General features: G+C 38.0%; 2 protein-coding genes across 2 annotated transcripts; one reads left to right on the forward strand and one right to left on the reverse strand.

Moving 5' to 3' along the window:
* Positions 1 to 110: 110 nt before the first annotated feature.
* Positions 111 to 1,380, forward strand: EMRE (Essential MCU regulator). Its single transcript, XM_053754147.2, has 2 exons — positions 111 to 530; positions 749 to 1,380. The coding sequence occupies exon 1, from the start codon at positions 237 to 239 to the stop codon at positions 501 to 503; it is 267 nt and encodes an 88-aa protein (XP_053610122.1). The 5' UTR covers positions 111 to 236; the 3' UTR covers positions 504 to 530; positions 749 to 1,380.
* Positions 776 to 18,164, reverse strand: fliI (flightless I). Its single transcript, XM_053754142.1, has 23 exons — positions 18,031 to 18,164; positions 17,802 to 17,912; positions 17,366 to 17,604; positions 16,839 to 17,000; positions 16,406 to 16,620; positions 16,037 to 16,259; positions 13,814 to 14,055; positions 13,430 to 13,586; positions 12,982 to 13,114; positions 12,436 to 12,549; positions 10,765 to 10,947; positions 10,318 to 10,451; positions 9,442 to 9,616; positions 8,723 to 8,886; positions 7,861 to 7,987; positions 7,331 to 7,452; positions 6,641 to 6,854; positions 6,172 to 6,429; positions 5,522 to 5,631; positions 4,702 to 4,852; positions 3,686 to 3,850; positions 2,936 to 3,049; positions 776 to 2,633 (listed from the first exon to the last, which is right to left on the reverse strand). Exons 1-23 carry the CDS (start codon positions 18,091 to 18,093, stop codon positions 2,499 to 2,501), a joined length of 3,711 nt encoding a protein of 1,236 aa, XP_053610117.1. The 5' UTR covers positions 18,094 to 18,164; the 3' UTR covers positions 776 to 2,498.
* Positions 18,165 to 18,439: the final 275 nt, after the last annotated feature.

Below are 18,439 nucleotides of genomic sequence, written 5' to 3' on the forward strand. Positions count from 1 at the left end.
AACGCAACGCTCTTGTTTTTCGATTCATGCTGTGCCTGCGCAGACCTAGTACTGCGGTATTATGCATGATGTGTTTTTATGTCAATGCCAAAATAAACAAATGACAATGACAACGTAAGTTTGAATCGAAAATTAGAAATTTCACCAAACAAAAGTCAATTTTTAGTCAAAATTCTAAAAATATTAGCTAAAGCAAGAGACTGTTATCCAATAGCTAATTTGGGATCCAACTGAAAATGAGCATCTCTCGGCTGACCCGGCTTGTTGTTCAGACCAAAAACCTAGCTCAAACCGAGCGAGTGGTCCAAAGGAGGTCGGCGACCACCACTCCCACTGGCGCAATTCTTCCAGAGCCTGAGAAGCAGCCTTTTGGTCTGCTAGGTATTATAGCTGCCGTGGTTCCTGGCCTACTTGTCGGGGCTGCGATTAGTAAAAATATAGCCAATTTTCTAGAAGAAAATGAATTATTTGTGCCATCTGATGATGACGACGATGATGACTAAGTAGCAAGTTACTTACGATAATTATAGGTAAATACAAATTTGAAAATGTATTAGGGGTCCAAAATAGGTAGCTTAGTTTAAAACATCTATTTGACTTGTCTTCATACATGGGATTTTATTTCAGCATACAGACAGTGTAATGTTATTGTTGAACTTTACTTTATTCCATTGAATTAAGGTGAAAAATAACAAGAATTTCAGTTCCTTGTAATATAGCCTAGTCTGATACTTTATTTTTGTTCCAGGTATAAGTTGGTGATAAGTAAAAATAATTTTTGTTATTAATTACATTTTATTACATAAAGTTTATAAAACATTCAACTTAGTTTGAGCTCCATAGCTTTCAAAACTAATTATAATCGTGAATCAATGATATTATTAATATATTAGGGCCATATTTGTATCTATTTAAATATTTACATAGTTAAATGTAAAACTTTTAATGCAATGTTTTCTATATACAGCAAATAAACTTGTAATTAGTCATTATTTAAATGCATTGCAAAATGCATCTCAAAGTAACCTGTACAATGTCAATCTGAGGTCCTAAATATGATTCGATTTCTGAATTTTTCCCACAAATATATAGTAAAGGATGCATTTGGTATAAATTGTCATTAGTTAAATTATCAGGTCCTGAATTATTGGGTACTGGCAGGTAAGAGGTAATTTAGAAGTTGCTATTGGGAAATTCTTAAAACATTGCTGATGGAGATATGCCACCCATTTGACATCTACATCTTATTCAGCGGGTAACATGGCTACAATAACTACAGGAGAGTTACAGAAATTTATAATCTAGTCAAATCATTCTCATTATAAATACATACCACACTTGAATGAAAGTTATGAATAAATGACTTGAAAAAATGGCTTATATCAGTCTTTCAATTTTAAAAATCCATACTCTCCATAACCTGCACTTAATTCTTTATTTTGTTTCTATGTCAATTTAGTATATTCATAATAATTTTATGAAAGGAGATTGTTTTGGGGTCATGGGGACTATGATTAAAAAAAAAATGGAATTTCATATACTTGTGAGTTCCACTAGTAAAAGTACCTTATGGATGTGTTTTTATTTTTGAATGTCTGAATAATCTTAAAAATCAACCATAAGATACCTTTATCTGTGGTGACATATTGCTCTTGCAACAGGACCACCACAAGGTTGGCTAGTTAAATTACTTCAATAACATTGGAGGGTATAAAACTTTTCAAGATTTTAATAGATATTATTGGACTTACATTTAGACGAAATAATACATATACTCTTCAAATGGCGAAAAAATAATACTGTTGAAAAGTTTTTTTTATTTAAATTAATCTAATAAAGTAGTTGGATATGGTTATACTTTGTGCTTTGTAAACTATTATATATGTCTATAGGAAATAATCATAAATATTTTGTGCTGCAAATTTTCACAATTCAACAAACATAAATAATATTTATAATCAGCGCAATTTTTAACAAAAAAAATCTATACAGCTATTAAACGAATGCACAGCTTGTTCCATCACATAAATGTAACATAGGTTTATATTGGGTCTTAGACAGAAATGAGAGAAATACGAAATTTTATCTTCCCATTTTTAATATACTAACAGCAGGCATATTACCATTTGTAATTTTATTCGAATGAGTGTGTTTAAAATGTCACTTATTTTGAAACTTGGGGACATTTTACAGTATCAAATGAAAATGAAACAAGCCGTGGCTTCTATACTAAATTAGGTAGGGATGGCATGAAACATATGACGGTCCACGAGAAAAAGTTCCTTATGGAACTTATAGCTTACGAGGTATTATATGCATTTATAATAATAATGAGCAAGCGAAACATCTTTAGCGACTTACCTCCATAAGATACATTTTCTCGTCGAACATAATTCATTGCGTGAGTGTAACTAAAAGAACTTGAGTTTTATGATTGGGTCGCCTGTAACGTAAGAACTCGTGTAATAAGGATGGTGATTGTTTATTCAATCGCAGTACTACTCTGGAGGCCTCTTGTGCTCGCCCCAGCCGTGGAAGCATTTGGTGAACCGGCGAGACTCCTTGTTCTTCAGCGTGAGGAACAGCTTGCGCGGTCGGCTCGGCTGCACGGACTTCATGTGTTGGATGTAAACCTGAAATTTATTGTTATGGAATACGGCGGCTAACGAGCGAGTCACCAGAAATGTAAGTGATCCATGTAAACCGATCTGTGGGATGGTGTTAAGCGTATGATGTGACTGAAAACAGAATGTTACAAGATAGGAGAATTTTTAATTATTCAGGTAGAATTACCATTTTGGACCATTTTTTTCAGCAGTGGTCGTTACGAAATGCTAGTAGTTTTCAATCCAGTAAATATTTTCAGTAAACAACATACATACCGCAAAAAGACATAAAAAAATTTCATACGTAAAACCGTAGAATCCCATACTACCTGAGCAGATTTGTAAGCCAGTTTGATCTCGACCTCGGAGCACTTGGCGCCGAGCCACAAGAACACCTGCTCCCCGTTGTCCAGGATCATTATGTCGTCGTCTGCCAGGTCATCCTGCACACACGTGGCTGTATGTAATGCCGGCTGCACACTACCGCACGAACTCAGACTGATGCCGACGCGAATGCATTAACATTGCGTACTTTGTCTGAGTGCTTTTATTTACGGCGATGAAATACCAGCAATGTATGCCTTTTTTAGATCTACTATTTTTACTACACTGTATCTTCTATTAGTGTTTTGGCAAATAAAACTACATTATTATACACGTGGTTAAAGAGACTTCTTCGTTTTATGCGCCATAAACATGTCAACAAAATGTTTCAAATGAAATTATGATAATTGACAACAGAGGGAAGCAATGAAAATTAAAGTCATAAATTAATAACCTTGGTCTTGATATATTGTCTCTAATGCCAATATTCATTGTGATATATTTATGCTCTAGACGTTACTAGACTTGCGATTAGTTATCTGACTCATCGGACTTTTGCTTTGTTAACTGTTGATTTTGGTCTCAGATTTTTTTTATTTCCCATGTTAATACTGTTACGACATATAGCCCCTCCTACAAGCCAGCACAAATAATATTTTGGGAATTTCCCATCATCCAATTATTTAAAGAAGTCAAAAACATTACTTTTGTTTTTGACGATTTTTTCTTAGATCTTTATATTTTGTAAGGGATACCTGGCAGAAGTCTGTGCACTTCTCGGAGACAGTGAAGTAGCCCTTCTCGTTGGAGCAGCGGAACAGCCGCGTGTAGTTGAGGAACTCCGCGTCGCCGTCGTAGGGTTTGCGCCCGCCCATCGCCACCCAGAAGAAGTTGTCCGGCTCACTGCCCTCCGTTAGCACCTGGGGTATCATTTGTGTCATTCGGAATTGGATAAAAATAATATTAAAAAATAAAAAAATATAAGTGTTTATTTCGGACAGAATCCATAATAAATAACAGTGTTCTTGAGACTATATTAGTAACTTATCTGAATCCGGGTCTAGTTGTTAAATGTGCTAATAAAATCTTATATCTAGTGTTGCATAATTTGTATAGACAATTTTTTTACCTTTCTAAGAAATAAAAGAAAAGCTAAGAAATAAAAGAAATTGATAAAAACGTGACGGTGGCCCTTAACATTTCTCACTGGCGCCATCTATAAGAGTTTACCAGTAGCCTGGGATTGATTAATTTTTGGACGTCATTACTGGCCAGCACTATAGCCGCTTTGGTGGAGGCTGTCACGGTCAGTAACTTCGTGTGCCTGTTGCATGTTTTCTCAGTATTGGCAGCAAGACCATGGAGGAAGAGGTCCATGTCTCACTGGCACCTTCTATCCCCAAATTTATACTCAGCCGCTGCCATTTCTCCTGGCGCTGCCGGAAATATTACCCTAAATACTACTGCGGCAATAACGACGCGTGAGAGTGAGCATTTACACTCTGCCTTCATATTCTTATTATTTCTCTCTCTCTTCTTTATTTATCAACTCACAAAAATGACTGACGTCAATCTTGTCGAGGTTCCTGGTTCGACAGAATTATGTCTGAAAGTCATCCCATATTACCTGCTCAATTTTATAAAGTTCTAAAAATGGAATTGTTTTTTCATTACCCCGCGAGTAACCTATTATTTATATACTCGTGCTGCCCACTGGGGTGCTCACTTCCTTGCCCAATAGGGCTGAGTGTAAATGTGGCATATGTGATACCTGCAGACTGAGCCAGGGGTTGTTGAACTTCTCCTCAGCGATCTGCTCGATGAGCCGAGCGCAGTCGGCGGAGCTCTGGCTGCCGATCCACACGTACACTATCGCTGATGACGTCTCGTTGGCGCCCTCTAGGGGCACGTTCAGTATGTAACTGTTGGAACGAAACGTGATTACATTAGTTCAAAATCGTCGCGTCTGTCAGTAGAACGCAATAAATTTAACGGACGATTTTCGTGACGACCGACCTGACGGATTTTCGTACGGTTTTCACCAATAGATAATGTGATTCCTAAGGCGGGTTTAGGTGAAAGGGTTAGGGGCCGGGCCGTTAGTTACAAATAAAATATTTACAACTAGGTCTTCTGGGTCCCGAACACGAAAAATATTTGACACAGGAATGTTGTACTAGAAAGATTACTGGACTGAGCATCTCAGGTAAAAGGGCAAATAAAAACAGGCTTACATTTACCGGACGTCAACACCCCTTAGGAATGCTATTGCTGAATATCAGTGCTAAGTCAAATCATTTACTAAGGAAGACTTTTTAAAAAGTCTTCACAGGCAGTTTTTCAGGTCAAATTTTATATTGTATAGTAATTTCTCAAAAAGCTATACTACTGGCATTTCGGAACAACCGCTGCTTAGTAGAAATACCGAAAAAAATAATTTAAACAATGTTGGTTGATGTAGACCATTGTTGTACCGGAGGGGTTGGTTGGTCCCTATAATGCCAGAGGGGCTTACCATACCAACATTGTTATATAGTGGAGAGTGGTCCTATTCTAGGGCGGAAGCACACCAACTACACAAAATATCCCACCAGAAAGCGCTGTTGAGCTGCGACGCGTCGGCCTTCACTTGTATGAGCCGCGTGCACAGAGCCGAGCCGTTGCTGCGCAGTTCAAACAACTCTACGGGGGCCTTGCCCTCCTGTAAACAGAAATTATTCGTAAATGGATGAGAGAGGCACGGGATCTAGGGTGGCGTAAGCGAAGTTTGTGCTCAGCAGAGGGCGGATTTTTCGATGGAAAAAAGAGTTATTGTAATGTAAATAGAGAAAGAAGAAGTGTCTAATTCACTCTTACATCCTATTATCCTATTATTATAAATGCGATAGTAAGTTAGTTTTTTGTTTGTTACCCCTTCACGCTTTACCTAATCAACCAATCTTCCCGAAATTTTGCATACATGTAGTTTGACGTATGGAGAAAGACTTTCATTCCGGGAAATTAATGTGGGCGAAGCCGCGGGCAAAAGCTATTAATATATAATTCTATTAATATTATAAATGCGAAAGTTTGTGAGGATGTATGATATGTGTGTAATTTTATTACTTTTTCACTAAAAATGGACAGGACGGATTGTTATGATTTGGTACACATTGAGTACTTTTTATCCCGAAATTCCCACGAAAGCGGAGCCCCGGGGCGCAGCAAGTTAGTTATATTTTTAAACTAAAAAAAAACTCACCGGTTTGACTTTCCTCTTGCCGTCCTTGATGATGAACCGCCTGTGGAAGTGCGCCATGAACTTCAAGCTCTCCTGTTGCTGGTGGGTCCTGACGACGTCGAGCCTCTTGCACAGCTGCTTGAACTTCCGCTCCAGGCCGAAGGTGAAGGTGAGCCAGCCCATGTTGCTGGCCCAGCGGCCTTGCCAGAAGTACACCACCCAGGAGGCAGACTCCGCGTCCTCGTCGGCGTCGTTTGAACCTTCGTTTTCTTCTTCCGGCTGTTATAGATATTATACATTAATTGACTTTCCAATTAGTCAAATCAATACTTTTTCTAATGTCAAAATTGACATTTGGAAAAGTATTGACACTATTTTTCAATAATTGGCTAGTTTAGGCACCTGTTTCTCAAAATGTTGTTGTTCAAATTTTATGTTTATCATTGTTGTAAATTTTGTGGGGAAAAAATAAAAATTATTTTTTAAAAACCTCGGCCGGCATGATATATCTGCACAGGAACACATAGCAGTCCTGACTGTGGAAGATCCCCAGCTCCTGGTCCGGGAGCTTCACAAAGTGTCTCCCTTCGAGTACAAATGCTTCCATCGCTTCCAGGTCTTCGTTCCACTCTTCTGCTAAGGTTTTAGCTTCCGAGGGCTGCATGGGGGTTTGACGGGGGGTGAAGAGGGCTGACAGGTCCGTTCTGTGGAGGGACAGTTTATTTAAATCTCTGAAATGTATACATATAACGTATATAACGATGTTTTATTCATGTATTTACTCATGTGGAGCAAAGATACTAAAGGGCTGATTTCATTTAGTAAAAGTAATGGTAGGGTGAGAGCTGCACGGGCCTCTAATTCCGGCTATACACTGTCGGCAAACAGTTCGTCTAACATTTATGATTTGAATAATTCGATGGTAGGAATATGCAGATCGATTTAGGATTGACTATATACTTCATGGACCACAAGCAAAACGTAAACACGTAACAGCGAAGTAAACGTTTTTATTGGCTTTGTCTCTTTCAGTCAATGGCAAATTATATCAAGTGCGATAGTGACACAACATGTTATAGCAAGTATTCTTTAACTTTTATATAAATGTCGGGTATAATGCGCAAACCATAGATACGTGAGGTGTCGCGGATAGTAGCCAGCAGGCCATAGACAAACTCACTTGGTCTCCTGCTGGCGCGCCCAGCTGGCGAGGTCGGCGCCGGTGCGCGCCACAGACTCCGCGGTGCGCGTGAAGTCCACCGCGATCACCTCCTCCCAGCCCTGGAAGTATGTCTTGAACACCTGCCGCACAATACATATGCTAAATAAATTTATTTTTCTCCATAAACTTACATATAAGTACATTACACTCTGTTACGAAAGCGCCATATAGAAAGCCATACTATAACAATATTGCTTACTTTTAAATTGATTATAATAGCTTAAGTTTAACATAATATGGATGGTTAGATGGCGCTGGCGACTTAACGTTTCGATATATACTTTGAAAACGTTATAACTTACTAGTAATTTTCGCACTTGTTCTGGCTTCCAATGAATAAACATTTTATTAGATCTCTTTCATTTGGGCGCCTAATTTACACAGTGTGTCAAAAAGTAGACTAAAACCAAAACTCTTCTCAAAGGCTAGCAATCTATCAGTATTTACTCTCAAATATGAGTATATATTTGCCTAAACTATAAGTATACCTGTGTTTCGGTAGCCTCCTGTAGCCTGGTGACTAATGCGTGCGGAGGCCGCTGCAGCATCGTGAACAGTTCCTGTGCTAGCTTCACCGCGGCCGCGCGTACTAGCCGAGAGGATTTCTTACCAAACCTGCGGGAACTAATGCTTTATGATGTGGCCTTGAATATCCGATCACATGTTTGTTTTTTGAATTGGTTCAAAAAGAGTGGATCAGTCCACTCTTTCAGGAAGTTGAAATGATGAAGATGAATTCCTTTCCATATCACATGCAAAGATACCGTATTTAACGACGCGGTATCGGCTTGCCGCTAATATCATTTGCGTCGGTTCGGCGGGAAAAATATTATATTTTTATTTATTAATTGATAGGATAAAAGAAAAGCAAAAAGAAAGTAGGGTTTTCGCAGTTAAAAGCCATAAATTATAATCCCTATTAACTAATATCGTGAACGTAAAGTATTTATTTTCCGAGATGTAATGTTTATACTTATTTCACGTCAAAACAGAGCAATATTTTTTTTTTTGTGTAGATATAGTTGGAAGTTAAGCAAATGATTATAATTAGTATTGTCTTAAACAGTTATACTATACATAGATGTAATTAGTTTGTTTATTTTAACGCAAAGTATATTTGAGCTATAAGTGGTTAACTATTTTTTTAAAATATATATATTTTTTGCTCATAGTATGAATTTCGGGACAGCTAAATAAAATTACAGGACGCGGGATAACAAGCAAAATTCCGAAACAATCCCAGATAAAAAAAAAAAAACTATTTTTTCACTGATAGTATATGTGAATTCCGGGACAGCTAAAAGATATTGCTGAAGAATCCCAGATTTAGCAGCCTGGGCACGTACTCACCACACGAAGACGTCGGTGCGCGCGTCCAGTATGTACACGTTCCTGGTGGCGAGCGCCGCGCGCGTCAGCGCGGGCTCGGGCTGCGGCAGCTCCAGGTAGCCCATGCCCAGCTCCACGCGGTACAGCCGCGGCGGCGACCACTCGAACTCTTCCGGCACTGTTTCCTATATTTGTATGTACGAATGTAATTGTTTATTTGTATTTATTTATTTTATTTTATAACACACTAGCAGACATTTAAGCTGACTTTTTGTTTACATAAATTACATTCTTGTCACAAGCTTTTATTGTCGTCAGAGGGATTTTGTTGCAGGATTATCCTAGCTTGGGTATCAGCCCACCATATTCTTCAGTTGTACCTACACAATATATATATTCTATAGTAATAGTATATAGTATTATTATTTACAAGTGACGTAAGACGAAGACGTTTTTAAGTGACAAAAAAATCATGTCCCTAAGTTCCCTTTTCGGAAACCGATCCTGGGTATACCTTTACGTCATATTTGTCGTAATAACGCGTTGTCAAGCGACGTGAAAATATTCAATTTTGTATGACATGTACGGTACAGATACTAAATAAACTTGTGCTTGTAAAATTTGACACACTAGCTGCGCCTCGTGGCTTAGCTCGCTTGTTTCAAATTTCGGAATAAAAAATACGCAAGCCGTAAGTATAAGTAATAGATCCATGCAAAATTATAGAATAAATTATTTACCTCTGGCACGAATGGCAGTTCTCCCTCATAGCCCAAGGTCTTCCAGAAATTAGCGGGTTCCTTCCCGGGCGGCTCTGCTATCAACTCAGCCTTATTCTTGCGCTCTTCCTTGTTGATTTTCTCGGCGAATAGTCGCGCTTTTGATTTCAGCGTGTTCTTCGCCTTTTTGCCGTTCCTAAAAAAAGTGGTGCAAAATCGACGTCATTATATAACCTAATAATACTGATTATACTAATAACACTTACATGCTAATATTACAAATGCGAAAGTCTGTCTGTCATGGCTAAACTGGGCCGATTTTAATGAAATTTGGAATAGATATTGTTAAAGACCCGAGGTAAAACATAGGCTAACTCTGAGAAACTAACGCAAGAAAATGTATGGAATGTTGTATCTTACCACAAGTACTGGTCCAGCATCTAACAGGAAGACGTAGAGCGGGTCCAAAGATTTCCCTTGCACCGGCTCTAGGTGGAGGATGTATGTAATGCTAATGATACTATTATTTAGACCGGGCTTCGAAACCTTCATAGCCAAAAATATTACAGCACGGATAAATAAATATATAAGGAAAATCACACAGATTGAGCTAGCCCCAAAGTAAGTTCGAGACTTGTGTTATGGGATACTAACTCAACGATACTATTTTTTTAACAAATACATATAAACATCCAAGACCCGTGCCAATCAGAAAAAGATCATTTTCCATTATGACCCGACAAAGGAATCGAACCCGAGACCTCTCGGTTCAGAGAAAAGCACATTACCACTGCGCCACCGAGGCCGTCAACGATGAAAGTCAACGGATGAACGGATGAACGGAGAGTAAACGCAGGGAACGAAATGCAACAAAATGTATGGAATGTTTTACCTTACCATAAGTATATAGTCAGTCCAGCATCTAACAGGAAGACGTAGCGCGGGTCCAGAGATTCCGCTTGCACCGCGACCGGCTCCAGGTGGATGCTGTTGCCCGCTGCGTGCACGCGGTACAGCCGCGTTACGTAATGCTGGATATAACAAATAGTGCACTGTACACCGAGGAAACTAAGCAGATTACAGAGGGTGTTAAGGGCCGAGACGTAGTCGAGCGCAATAAACATAAGTGCTGCGAATCGTACTTCCGACAATTCTTAACGCGTAATTATAACAACTTCCATCAAATAATGCGTTTGCACTTAAGTAAACAGATAAACTTTTTATTGCACCATTTACAAAAGAAACATGATTATGTATTCAAACATAAATGAGCGCAAAGGCTTATCGCAAAAGCAATTTCTACAAGCTAACATTTATTTATTTAATATTCTTTTCTTTACTCACAACATCGTCCACCGTGAAGAATCCAGAAGGCGTGTGGCTGCCGGCGATGTATGTCGGCTCAGTGGGGAACAGAGCCAGGAACTCTGGACTCTCGTCTCCTTGCTCGTGTCGCTGTGTCCGCTTCGCGCCGAGCAGGTTGCGCAGGTTCACGGCGTGCATGGCTGCGCATGCGCCTTTGTCTAGCTGTTGACGAATATTTTGAGTTCATTCAGGGCCGGCAACGGGCGTGTGTAAAGGTCGGGCCTTTAGGTGGGCCGCATGAAAGTTTCCTTGCTCAGTAGAATATTAAAAAGAAACATATAAACACATAAAAAAGGCAAATAACTGGGACAATCTTTGGATAAGTTTTGTTTTACATAGCTTTAGCCCCAATGTGGTACAAGAATACCAAATCACACTCATTTATACACATACGAGAACGTAAATATATTACTTTTTTATAGTTTTATTTGAAAATTTTGCCCTGATTACTTTCTTCTGTATTTCAGTCACTGAAGATGTGAATATTTTCATCTACATCCTGTATACTTATCTATAAAAAAATTATAAAAGCACTAACCATATAGTCAGACATAATAACGTATCAATATCATCAAATTTGTGTATTTAAAATAGCCGGCAAAATTTGCTTTTATAAAATATCATCTTGTGAAAAAATATTAACTAAACACAAGACAATGAAATATCAGAAAAATAAAATTATCTGCTTATTTTTGAAGTATTATTAACACCGAAAACTCGACTCTAATGATTTGATAACTCTGGAGCGGACCTTGGGCTCCGACACTTAACGGCTGAAGAAGGAAATGCGAAAACTCCGAAAAGAGAATCGTAGTGTACAGCGCGGCGTAAATGTCAACAGTAAAGTGATTCTTACATTCCCAACATCAGTAATCATTGAATACTTGATACGAAAACAAATATGATTTACGGCTGGAGAAATCAACATCCGATTTCGACCGTAAACAAACATAAATTTGAATGACCCGATACGTAAGATGTCTATAGGGTTCAAGTTTCAAGTTTTGTGAACTGAATGAATATATTCAAACATAGATAGACATATTGTTATCAAAACGGTTCAAGGACCAATTGCAATGCTTAAATGTTTTCCTTATTTTATCTTTATATTTATTCGGTGGACCAAATAAAGCAAACTTATAAAGCACGTTACAATTTACATTTTTCATCATTAGTCAATTAATAAATATTGGAATTATTTTAACTAACATACAACTCGAAATAAAAATTAAAAAAAAAAACAAAATTTAAAGTGTCCAGTATGTGGCTATCTGGCTTTTTAAACTATTGAAAGGCACCGAATGAATATATCTATTGCAATATACTTTAATAAATTCGTTAAAATGACAAAATGTTTATGGAAACACAACATTAACTCAATATTGACATGCAGGTATATCCTCCCGTGGATGTCTTACGAGGCGAGTACGGACACATAGCCTTGACAGATATAGCCTTGATAGGCAATAACAGCATACAAACGAAAGGTTGACGTTAGGCAGACGGCCGGCTGTAAAGAACCGATCACAACCGAAACTTCAAAGTTTTAAGGTAATTTTTTTACGTTGAACCCGGGCTTCGCGGCGCCACAGTCCTGAGGCTCTGACAGGCGAGGTTGACAGAGTGGCCACCTATGGACTGGTGACTCACCGTGGCCTTGGAGCCGATCCAGAAGTGTATGTCCCAACTGAGCTGGCCCTGTTCCTCTACTGTGGTCTTCAGCACGATGTAACAGTCGCCTTCGAAGAACTTCCCGTGTTGCACCTAAGACAAATAAAAGTGTGATACAGTATATGCATGTATTGCAGAAATATTTTAGTCGTTTAATGTAACTTCTTATATAACTGTGGGTCGTGATAATTATGTGGACTGTAATGTAACACATATAACGACTTCCTAGCCAGTAATAATGGTGTGGTTTGCCATTGCCTTCTCCATTTCACACAGTAGGTAATCTGTTAAAAAAAGCTGTTAAATCATGAATTATACAGTGAAGGTTTCATCACGACGTTTTTCTTCACCAGAAACAGGTATGCATATGCATAACATAAAATTTAAAAGTAAATGAGTCAAATTTATATACAATCTCTTGTGGCACGAGTAGGATTTGAACCTGGGAGCTTTCGATTCAAGGCGTCTGGACCACCACTGGACCACCACCGTTTCAAACCTGGAAAGGCATAAAATAATACGAACCTCGTCGACAGGCGCCGGGATGAAGTTTTCGATCTCCCAGACTTGTAGCCCTGGGCTCTGTCCGGTGTCCTCGTCGAAGAACTCTGAGTAGTCCAGGGGCGGCTTCTCCAGCGTCTCGTCCCAGCGTTTAGGCCTGGCAACATTATATACAAGATATTTTTATTTTATTATACGGTATGTGGTGATTAAACGGGCATATAACATTATTTGCTAATAATACCATGCCTTTATACTACCATGTCGGCAAACAGGCATACGGGCCACCTAAAGTGGTTACCATATCATATAGACGCCTGCAATTAGCGGTGTCAAACGCCCATTTTGTGTCCTAGGGTTTGGCTTTGCACTCCGGTTTGGCGGTAGAAATAGATGAGTGAGGACAGATTTTGACGTTGGCACAAATGTCATCCCGGACTTAGTTATACATTATTATAACGTAAAATCTCACTTAAGCTCGCTGTTCCGTTGCTCGCCAGCTTGCTCGTTGTGTTGGGTGTTGGCTTGCTCCTGCATCCCGCGCAGGATCAGGGCAGAGTCCTTCTGTTCGGGCTCGGGTCGCCCGCGACGGAGTCGTAGCTTTCGTGCGATCGGGTCGGATTTCACGCCTGTCAAATCATAATTGGCTATTTTTCTAAATACTCAAAACACATTTCTTTTGTAATCAGTCAGTCAGTGATAAACGAAAGAAAGACTTTTGTAATCAGTAAGTCATCAGTGATATCTGTGATATCTTGTAACTTTACAATTTTCATCCTAACAAAAAGAAAATAATCCCGTAATTAATAAAACTGACGAATTAGAGCGAGAAAAATAACAAATTCAGAAAACTCACTATTAGGCGTAGTAGATTCGGAAGTAGCTGCTCCCGCTAACTGCAGTTGCGTTTGAAGTGAGAAGTCTATATTATAGTACGCCAGGCCTGCGCCCTTGGACCTCTCCACGGGCTTCGGGGGCATCACCAGCTCCGGGTTGCCGTGGAGCTGAAGGCTTTCCATGTCGCCGAGGAGGTGGATTGCGTCGGGGAGCGTGATCAGTTTGTTCCAGCTTAGGTTTAGCTTTTTTAGGGAGCCGCATCTGTGAATGTTATTAGAGAAAATAAACATAAGTACTATATATATTAACTGAACTTAGCACGAACCTTTCTTATTTCAAATAGATGAAACTTCAACGTCTGCAACAACAATAGATAAAATGATAATTAAAACATAGTCATAGTATACCGCATAATCATCATCCATCCACCTACCAAATCCTACTTTATATGGGGTCGGTTCGGTACAGCAAGTTAGTTTCCTCCACTTCTCCCTGTCTGATGTTAACAGATCTGTTACTTAACTTTTAGTCATATCATGAATGTATATTAAATTTAAATTTATATTTTAAAAATGGTACTCGTAAGCCCTTCTGGCATAATAGGGACCAACACTGTTTGAATGAGTTTCTTTCGGCATATCTTATCAGCATTGGTCGTTCCGAAATGCTAGTAGTTTGTAGCTTTGGTAAACATCATTTAATTTAGAATATGACGTGAAAAAGTGCCTGTGAAAGCCTAATTTCTGAATAAATGATTTGATTTTGGTTTTATACTGAATCGTATCGTTTATACCGAAAATCGATCACAGCATTTGTATTTAAAAGTGAGCTTCTCTGTTACGATTTCACGCTTTATTACTACGCTCCACCATGAAGAGATAAAAACTAGTAACGTGATCATAATGCGATAATAGATCAACAAAAAGAGAGCCGTTGCTTCACAAGTTTTTGCCCATCACTTAGCTGCGCATGCGTGCATAATAATAGTGACGCGGAGAACGCGGGACAAGTCAACTCGACTATGACTGCGTGAGATGTGCACACGCAACCATGTGAAATTGCATGGAGCAATAAACCATTGGGCATCTCTTGAGAATATCTCGCTCATGTGCTCATGTGAGCGTCATCTGACATCACAAATATAATTTTCTTTAGATATTGAAATTTAAAAAATATATTAATTTTCGCTTTCGTAATTTGTTCAATTTTGACATCCTTACATATTATAAAACAAGCCTGTCTGTCTGTCTCGTGCAGTTTTTACAAATGGATAGTGTAATACCAAAGGAAGGTTTGGGCGTGTGATTTATTTTATTATGTTTTTGGCCTAGCGAAGCCGTGACGGGCAGCTAGTTCATAATATTTTACCACACCTAATGAATTTAAACAAACCTATTTTACCTTTATACATATGTCAATATTAAATAACATGTGTTTCTATGGCATATTCCTGATTGTGACAACTTTGTACTAGTTTACAGTAATAAATTATGCCGGTTATGTATCTTATATAAATATATAATAATATCTTATGTAAATTAGTTAGCAATGGAATGCCTTATCTTAGTTCCTCCTTTGCAATTTTTTTCACTTATCCACTTAATTTCCTGGACTAATTTTCATACCTAAAATTATTTAGCTATGGTTATACTACTGGACGTCAAATCTCTTTAAGAATGCTAACGTTGACTCCGTGTGATAGAGATCCTAATGTCATAATATCAAGATAATTCCACTATCATTGAAACATTTTCTAAATTATTGTGTATTGGTAGAATAAATTGAGACAAAAAAAAGCAATCTACTTTCAAGAATCTAAACACATATTGATTGTATGATATCGTAAATTAAGAATAAAGTCTATAATATAATCACATTTTCACAAATCGCGTGTCTGTGGATGAAATAATAGAAGTTATTAAACAATTACAATCGAAGTATTGAAAAATGTGTCTTATTCATATAGGAAGACGATTTAGAATGCAGCTAACGATGGTGCAGTAAAGTTGAGAATTTGCATATGCACATCTTTGATATTTATCAGTTAGAGAAAGCATCATAAACATTGAATGGTTATCGTGATACATCTGATGAAACACTAATTTAAAATCGTAAATAACTCTTCGTTATTTTGACATCTAAAGGCAACGACAGCCTTGCCGAGAAGTATTGACGTCAGAGAGGCATGTGACAGTTGTCGTCCACTCTCTCTATATGTAACTGATATGACTTCCACACAAACCTGCACAGCCCTTCGGGAATCGTCTCAAGCTGGTTGTTGGCAGCGGAGAACACCTCCAAAGTGGCCAACTTGCCGATGCCCGAGGGGATCCCCTCGAAGTCCAGCTGGTTGTCATCCACATGCAGTCTCCGCAGACTCTGCAGCTTGCATAGAGACGCAGGCAGCACACTCAGTTTGTTGCGGGAGAGATTCAAACTTTCTAACTTCTGCCACATGTCCATTGCTATAAATAGAAATAAATAGGTTTAAACTCTATTTACACTCAACACTACTTCCTATATACATATATGTATATCATAGAGCTATAATGACTTACAAATATATAAGAAATTAATAAAAACAATGTAACACAATAAAAATTAAAATCACCTGATGATATCTCAGCAATTTCATTATCACTAAGATTCAGTCTCTTCAAGTTTTGTAGCGAATACAGGGCGTCTGGCACTTTGGTAAGTGCATTCTTAGACAAGTCCACATCAGCGAGGTTGGCGAGTGTGTCCAGGGATGTGGGCAGGTTTGCCACCGTGCGCTGGGTGTTGCGCATGTGGAGCGTCTCCAGACTTTGGAGTGATGGCAGTTGCCTGTCAGGGAATTAACGATAAAAAACTGTCAAAAGGCTACAAGATTGTTTACACATCTATATTTATGAAAAATTACATAAAAATCCATTAAGATAGAATTATTGAGAAACATTTACACATACCTACATACTTTAGATGCATAATTATTATACCTTCCAAGTCCAATCTGAAAAATCATCTAATACACATGTGTGTCCATGAACAAAAAATTTAATTACCTTAGCTGGAAAAGTCCTAGTGGATTATCATTAAGTATGAGGGTCTGGAGGTTCGCCAGCCTTCTAGTCTGGGGTGGCAGGGTCTCCAATAAGTTATTAGACAAGTCTAAAAACAGTAGATCTGTCAACTGAACAAACAATGTTGGTGGTATAGCTTCAATCCTGTAACAAAGTTTCAACACATTGTTGTAATAGTAAACAGGGGTGTGGGTGTGGAAACAATTCCCGCTTGTGTCCAGAATTTTAAAGTTATATTGTAGAAAGTATAATTGGATAATTGTAATGTAATATTATATATTTTTTATTTACAGCATATGACACAATATGAGAAAGAAAGGGATAAAGGTTTAATTCTAGAGTCCGTCTAAGAATATGCATCTTAGGATATCTAAAATAAAGAAGATAATATAGATATTATTTCCCCAAATCAAGTTGCTGTCAAGTTAAGTCACAAGAAAGTGATTACATACTACAAAATCAGACAGATTCACTTAAACATGTATCAAGACAAAAAGTATACTACTCACTTGTTGTGGCTTAGATTCAACACCAGTAGAGACTTGGCCTTATCCAACCCATCTGGCACCTCTTTTAGTCTGTTGTGGGACAAGTCCAGGGTTGTGAGCTCCTCCAGATGGAACAATTCCGGAGGTATTCCAGAACTCTTCACCTTGTTATGTCTCACATTCAAAGACCGGAGGCATTTTAATTCAGTCAATTCTCCAAATAACTTTTCTAAACTGTTCTTTTTGAGTGACAAATTTTCCTGAAACAAATCTCTGTTTAGGATTTTGGAACAAAAATATTTATAGCATTTTTAAAATTCTACTTTATGGTACAGAGCAAACAAATTAAAATTATTTAAAAGCATTCACAACTAAACAAACATTTGTGATGCATTGTTTAGTACAAAATATAAAATAAATTACCTACATTATTTGATTATCAATAGAATATTCTTACCAATTTCATAAGCTTTCCTAATTCCTCAGGAATATCGTTCAGATTGGTCTTGTCTAGTCTTAGCCACTGAAGGCCAGTCATATACTGTATAGCGTCAGGAAATTTATCATCCTAAAACAAAACAATTAGGCCACAACATTATAAATAGTCAGCAAAAGGGTAGGTTAGGTAAATGATATCATCTTCCAAGGTAAATAGTCTCTGTGCAGAGAAATCTTACTATACTTACGCTAAAGTCATTACACGTTAAGTCTACCCCTCGTACAAAAGGTAATAAGCCCGTATTTGCCATGTTTACAACAAAAAAATTATTTATGGAAAACAACGTCTCCTTTCATCTTGTACACACGAATCAACGAATGAGAAAAATGATTGAAAGAGCAAAATGTCAACATGACAATACAATCTGACAGCTGACTGACGTTTTGATTTTATTTATTTTTGCAAAGATAAAAATATTGGAACATACATCCTGATTTCTTTATCTCCTAACGAATTTGATCCCATTCGCTGCTTTTTCTAATTTATTCACACACAACTGTACCAAGGTGTCCATAACAAAAGTTCAAAAATTTTCGTAAAACTTTCGTAGTAGCTATGTATATTTTATTCACAGCTCTATGAACACTCAATGTAGG

This window comes from Plodia interpunctella, chromosome 13 (genome assembly GCF_027563975.2).
Source record: "Plodia interpunctella isolate USDA-ARS_2022_Savannah chromosome 13, ilPloInte3.2, whole genome shotgun sequence".
In the NCBI taxonomy this organism is placed as follows: domain Eukaryota; kingdom Metazoa; phylum Arthropoda; class Insecta; order Lepidoptera; family Pyralidae; genus Plodia; species Plodia interpunctella.

Excerpts from the sequence above, each read along its gene's own strand:
- fliI (XM_053754142.1), bottom strand. The coding sequence starts at position 18,093 with ATGGCAAATACGGGCTTATTACCTTTTGTACGAGGGGTAGACTTAACG. Across the intron at positions 17,913-18,030 it reads TAACGTGTAATGACTTTAGC|GATGATAAATTTCCTGACGC; the intron begins GTAAGTATAGTA and ends GTTTTGTTTTAG. Across the intron at positions 7,453-7,860 it reads AGGAGGCTACCGAAACACAG|GTGTTCAAGACATACTTCCA; the intron begins GTATACTTATAG and ends ATTGTGCGGCAG.
- EMRE (XM_053754147.2), top strand. The coding sequence starts at position 237 with ATGAGCATCTCTCGGCTGACCCGGCTTGTTGTTCAGACCAAAAACCTA.